The sequence below is a fragment of the Physeter macrocephalus genome, unplaced genomic scaffold, assembly GCF_002837175.3.
Source record: "Physeter macrocephalus isolate SW-GA unplaced genomic scaffold, ASM283717v5 random_754, whole genome shotgun sequence".
NCBI lineage: Eukaryota > Metazoa > Chordata > Mammalia > Artiodactyla > Physeteridae > Physeter > Physeter macrocephalus.
The window spans coordinates 38,809-44,806 of record NW_021146040.1 but is presented as its reverse complement, the minus strand read 5'-3'; the positions used below and the strand labels follow the sequence as shown (position 1 = coordinate 44,806).

The window sequence follows — 5,998 nt, the reverse complement described above, 5'->3', positions numbered from 1 at the left end:
GCCTCTCCCCTCTCCCCTCTCCCATTCTGCTCCAGTTCTCACCTTGACTCTTGCCCTGCAGAGCTGAGTGGCTCAGAGCCTGGGTCAGACAGACTCGGGGTTCATTCCCAGCTCTGCCTCTCTGACTGTGTGGCCCTGGGTTGGGCACTGGCCCAGAGTCTGAACAGTCCTTGGTGCCAACTGCACAGGGTAACTCAGGGATTAGTGCCCGTAAAGCCTCAGCCCACCCAGTACCCATGGGCAGAACTGGAGGCGGTAGTGCTTGGTGTTGGCAAAGAGGAGAGTTGGTCAGTCGCAGGGTCGGGTCACCTGTTGCTTGTTTCTGGTTCTACCCTGCACTTGCTGTGGGTCCTTGGACAAGCACTTTAATCTCTCTGAGCCAGGACTCAACTATATGAGATAGATGTAATAAGGCAGCCACCTCCATGGGATTTCTCCTGTTAAGGCACCTGGTGTGTGGTTCCTGGCATGTGGGGAGGCTTGATGGTTGGAGCTGCTGCTGTTAGTTGTTTATTATAGGCACATCATGTGCTGGGCTTCCAGGGATGCCATGTGCTCCCATCAGGGGGTGGAGGAGCAGAGGGCCTAGGGTCTCGGTGTTGTAGTCAGTCGGACCTGCCTCTGCTACCCACCAGCTGTGCGCCTTCCTCCTGTCTGAGCCTTGGGCCTCTAGATAAGCCTAAGTTTGCTTATCTACCGAATGGGGATGGAATAGTTGTCCCAGCTCTTAGGCTGGTGGGCAGGATTCCGTGAGATCAGAGCCAGGCAAGAAGGCACCCAGTAAATGTAGCCCTGGGGGTTGCAAATCCTGGTCATTCTGACAAAGACCAGGTAAGCACTTAGCATGGAAGTCCCTTTGTTCTGAGGCTGTGCCCTGAGTATGACAGGAAATTATCGAACTCTCCAGCCCTTCAGCAAGCCTTTCATCGCGAGGCAGACTGGGATTCAGATGCTGGCTCTGCCAGCCAGTATCCCCTCTCTGAGTTCAGTGCCCTCATTTCCACGTGAGGAGAGGAGCAGGACACGCCCCCTCGGCTTATTCTTCCGCCTGGACTAGGTTGTCGGCAGCACCTGCCCTGACAGGGACCCAGCCAGCCACTGAGTTCCGTTCAGTGTTATCGCCAGCCGAATGCCCACCCCTTCCCCTGGTTTGCCTCCCCTTCCCCGTGCAGGGAACGGGAACGCCGAGAGAAGGAGAGAGAAGAATGGGAACGCCAGTACAGCCGGCAGAGCCGCTCGCCCTCCCCCCGTTACAGTGAGTGTCCTCATGGTTGCTTGGTCTGGAGAGCCGGGCTGGAGGCTCTGTGGCATTAAAAAAAGAAGAGATGTCAAACTGGGTTACAAAAAACCATGGTACGTTTTCCACACCAGCCTTCTATACATTAAAACTTGTAAGTCACACACACAACGCAGGGTGATTGCTTCAGTCACGAGGGACTTACAGGAATTGGAAGAGAAGTTCATTCCCAGCGCATGGGTGTGGGCCAAGGGGCACAGGTAGCGTCCAGCAGTGGACAGGCCAGAAGCGCCGGCGCTGCCTTAGCTGGAGACACTGGAAGCCCAGCCCTGGAGCCCACTCCTGGTCCTGGGCGCTTGCTTTGTTTTCACCCGTCCTTTCTTTCCAGGTCGAGAATACAGCTCTTCCCGAAGGTAATAAGCGGGCTGGCCCAGCTCCCTGGGGAATCACGGTTGCCCTTTGGCAGGAGGTCCCAGCCCTGATTGCTCCGTCCCGACGACGCCCCCTCCGGTCCCCTCCAGTCGTAGGGCCTGGCCTCCCCCCTCGGGAACATCCCTCTCTGCAGCTGACTTCCCCATCACTGAAGCCCCAGTGGTCCCAAGCATGTGGGTGTATGTGTGCACGTGCCTACACAGCAGGGCTCCCTGCTTCCTGCCCGACCCTCATGGGGCCTCTCTCTCGCCTTTCTCTCTCCAGGCGCTCAAGGTCCAGATCCCGAAGCCCCCACTACCGACATTAGGCAGAAGCGTGGGGGGGGGGGGGCAGAGGGGTGAGGGGGTGGGGCGAGGGCTCAAGCTGTGACGCTGCTGGTTTTATCTCTAATGGAATAAAATCACACATTATTTAATTCTCTTCACCTGGCCTCCGTGTTGTCCGTGTGGTTGATGCAGGGCTCCCAAACCCCAGTGCCCAGCAGCCAAGGCCAGCTGCGTAAGGAGCTTGGTGGGTTCAGCTGTGGCCCAGGTGGAGGTCCCGCCCACGTCCGGGCATTGGACCGGCGGCTCCTCGGTCACCAGAACTCCTGCCACTCTCAGTGAGGGCAGGGGCGCGCCGCGGTGGGAAAAGGGCTGAGCACCCAGCGTGGGGAGGATGGGCCAGGACTTTGCCCAGGGGCCTGTGGTGACAGGTCCAGGCCTCTCCCCACTCTTGCCTTGGCCCCTGCCCTGGCCTCGCCCACACCCACGTCGGGAACCGGGAGCACAGCTTTCGGTGCCAGTCCTGCGGTGCCCCAGGCACTGGGTGCTGGCCTTTCCCCTCACCCCCTCGTTCCAAACCGGTCTGTCCAGCTGTCCACCCCAAGGAGTGAAGCCTCCCGCCCCACCTCAGACACCCCAAGAAAGCCAGAGTCCAAACACGTGTGTAACCGTGGGGAGGGAGGATTTACTCGCAGGGGAAGGACAGGGAGGTCACAGAAGTGGTTCACGGCGGTCCGAGGGACCGCAGGGGGCATTCCCGCGGCTCAGGCGTCCCCAACCATGTCGGGGTGCTTCTGCCGCAGGTGCTTGTCCAGGGTGGCCCGCAGGCCGAAGGGCACGCAGCAGTGGGGGCACTTGAAGCGAGGCCCGCCAGGCCCCAGGCCGTGCATGCGGCGGTGGCGGTTGAGTTTGCTGCTCTGGGCGCAGGCGTAGGAGCAGAGCTCGCAGGCGTAGGGCCGCTCGCCCGTGTGCGAGCGCCGGTGCACCGTCAGGTTGCTGCTGTTGGTGAAATGCTTCCCGCAGAACTCGCAGCTGCCCCCGGGCCCGGGCCCCCGGCTCTTGCCCGCTGGCTTCAGCGTCTTCTTGGGTGACGTCTTCTGGTTCTTCTCGGGGTCAGTTCTCTGCTCCTTGGTGTCAGCTCCCCAGCCATCCACGCTGGGGCCCGCCTGGGCCCCACCGCCAGGAGCCCCAGGTTCCTGGACTCCCGCCGTGGCGGCTGCTCCGGCCCCCTCGCCGCCGCTGCACGAGAGGATGCTGGCCGGGGCGGCGGCGTGGGCGGCCGGCTCCGGAGGGGCGGCGGAGGCCTGCTCCTGGCTGGCATCGGCCGCGCAGGGGCTCTGGGGCCGTAGCTGCCGATGGGTCTTCTTGTGGCGGTTGAGCTTGCTGCTCTGGGCGCAGGCATAGGGACACTGGTCACAGGCGTAGGGCCGCTCGCCAGTGTGCGAGCGCATGTGCACCTTCAGGTTGCTGAAGGAGCTGAGGGTCTTCTTGCACACGGGGCAGGTGGGGCTCCGCCGGGCGGGACCCAGCCGGGGGCCCTTGGCCTCGGCTTCTGGCCCCGCCACCGCCGACACGGCAGCAGCCACCTCGGCCAGACCCAGCAGCGGGGCCTCTGGGGCCTCGGGTTCCGTCTGGTAGATGGACAGTCCGTGGTCCCACTGGGCGTGGCGCAGCAGTTTCCAGGCTCCTGTGAACTGTCGGCCGCAGCGGAGGCAGCTCAAGGCCTTCAGGTCCTCGCGTTCTGCAGAGAAGAGAAGGGCCAGGGGTTAGTGTGTCAGGCAAGTCAGAGCAGTTGCTGTTCACAGCTGCCGGCTGGACACCTGCTGGGGGAGAGGCTCTATTCCAGGAGCAGAGAGGCAGCAGTAAGAGGGAAGACTCCCTGCCCTCAGGAAGCTGGTGTTCAGAGAGGTGGGTGGACAGACAAGAAGCAAGGAAAATCCGTGCAGTGGATGATAAGTACTTGGGGATTTTCTTTGCGTTTGAAAAATCTTCAAGAAAAACTTAAAAGTTAGAGCAGAGTGATGGACCGGGGGCGGGGGGGGGGTGTTATTTTATTACTGGGGTTAGGAAGGCCTTGCTGAGCAGGTGTGAGCAGGTGACTCAGTGTGCTAGGCACCTGCCACCTGCCACGCTCAGCTCCCTCTCACAACTTTCCTTCAAGACAGGAAATAAGACCTCCATTTTCCAGACAGGAAAACTGAGGCAAAGAGACCTTTCCCCAAGGTCACTCAGCTAGGAATGGGTGGAGCTGGGGTTTCAATCCAGAAACCCAGGGAGTGGGAGATAGAGGTTTTCAAGAAAAACGATTGGTTTAATAATCAAAACAGCTCTTGATAGCTGAGTGGGTTTCTGTGCCAGGCCCCAGGCTCCTGGGTCCCATGCATGATCCCCTTTTCCTGCCTTAAAGAAGAGGGGGCCAGGGTCTAAATGGGGAGAGGGCTTAGCAGCCACCTAGAGAGGCAGGGGTGTGGACAGTGAGCTAGGTGCCCCTCCCTCTGCACGGAACCCAAATTGAGAGTCCCCCAAATCAAGATACTCCAGGAACTGTCAGTAAGGTACTGCCAGATCTATTTGCCTTTATGTCTTGGATGGGGGTGGCTTTCCTGATGCAACACCAGGGTCAAGAGCATAGGTGGGGTTGGAGAGGGTCAGCCTGGCCTGACTTCCAGCTGGTTCTCCTGCTCCCTAGCTGTGTGACCTTGGGCAAGAAATACCCCTCTCTGAGCCTCAGTTTCCTCATTTGCTAGAATATGGGGATCCTAGGGGTCTTCTCCCTTCAGACTTGCTGTGAGCTCAGAACCAGCTGAGAGTTGTGGTCCATCAAGCCCTCAGTAAACATTAGCTGAGGTGTCCACAATTCTCCCAAGCCCAAGCACCTAAGAGTGTATTGTTCCAATGATCCCATCACAGCCCCTCCTTTGCCCACCAGGCTCTAACTCTACAGCTGAGCCAATCATAATTCCTCCTCCCCCTCTCCCGCCACAAGACCCTCTCCCTGGCCCAGCCCTGAATATAATTCCATTTCTCACAAATCCCAGGAGCACATGGCCCAGAGACTGGAAATCTAGAGCTGTGGATGAGCCCCACAATCAACGTTGACCAAAAGCTCAGCTCGCCATGAGTCTAGAACCAAGTTAAGAGTTTTAATTCCTACCCAAGGGGAGGAACCCGGGTATCCAGACACCCAGGACCTGGCTCAAAACAGGGCCTTCCCAGCACGCAAGGCTGGGAGATTCCATCAGGGAGGGAAACCAGAAGCCCCTTCCCTGGCTCTGAGCAAATGCCCAGCACCTCAATCAGAAGTGATAGAGGTGGAGGGGGTGATAACACCCCCCCCACCGTCCAGCTGGCCTCAGCTCCCCTCCCCCAGGCCGCTGCCCTCCCCAGAGGTGCCCCCTGCTGCCACACTGGTCCAGCCACCTGGCCAGTTATTTCTGGCCAAGGGGAAGGAGAAGTGAAACCAGATTGGGGGTGTGTGTATGGCAAATCCCCAGACCAGTCTTCTGGGGCTGGCCACACCCTGTGGGTGGCCCTGCTTCCCTGCCCAGCCCCCATCCTCACCCACCCCCCTCACCACCACTAGTCTCAGCCCTAGGACAGGGCAGGCTCTGGCCACGCCTAGGCTGCACCCGGTGGGGAGCCAGAAAGGGGAAGCAGTGCTCACTGCCCCGCCTGTCCAGGTCAGCCGCTTCTCCCACAGGAAGCTGGGCCCTTGAACTTGAGACCAGGGACTGCATTCGGCTTTACTCACCTGAGCCCTGGCAGGGGCTGGGGCCTCTGAAGAGCTGACAGCCCAGCTTCTTGTGGTCCATGAAAGCAGTGATGGCCTCCAACGGGAAGGTCTGCAGGCAGCGGCCGCAGGTCAACAGATCTGGGTGTTTGTCGGTCCACGGCTGGCGGTCTGCAGGGAGGAAGCGGGTGGTGAGCGTGGTGTGGGGCCGGGATGGGGCCTGGGGGTTCCGAGGGAGAGGGGAAACCCGAAGGTCAAAAGGGGGGCTGGAGGCCAGGACCTGGCAAGGAAAATGAGGCAGGGGGGTTAGTGCGGGTGGGGGGGGCGGGGGGCAGT

The 5,998-nt window shown here is 60.3% G+C and overlaps 1 protein-coding gene and 1 long non-coding RNA gene across 2 annotated transcripts in view; one reads left to right on the top strand and one right to left on the bottom strand.

Moving 5' to 3' along the window:
- Window positions 1-123: 123 nt before the first annotated feature.
- Window positions 124-2,040, top strand: LOC114485221 (uncharacterized). Its single transcript, XR_003678705.2, has 3 exons — window positions 124-1,255; window positions 1,626-1,650; window positions 1,934-2,040. It is a non-coding gene; the product is annotated as an uncharacterized lncRNA (long non-coding RNA).
- Window positions 2,041-2,613: 573 nt separating this feature from the next.
- ZNF296 (zinc finger protein 296) overlaps window positions 2,614-5,998 on the bottom strand; it is a 3,853-nt gene continuing 468 nt past the window's right edge. The window contains exons 2-3 of the mRNA XM_024132772.3: window positions 5,684-5,833; window positions 2,614-3,673 (exon numbers count right to left, since the gene is read on the bottom strand). Of these exons, the coding sequence (XP_023988540.1) occupies window positions 2,697-3,673; window positions 5,684-5,833 (1,127 nt within the window). The 3' untranslated portion in view covers window positions 2,614-2,696. The remainder of the gene's footprint in view (window positions 3,674-5,683; window positions 5,834-5,998) is intronic.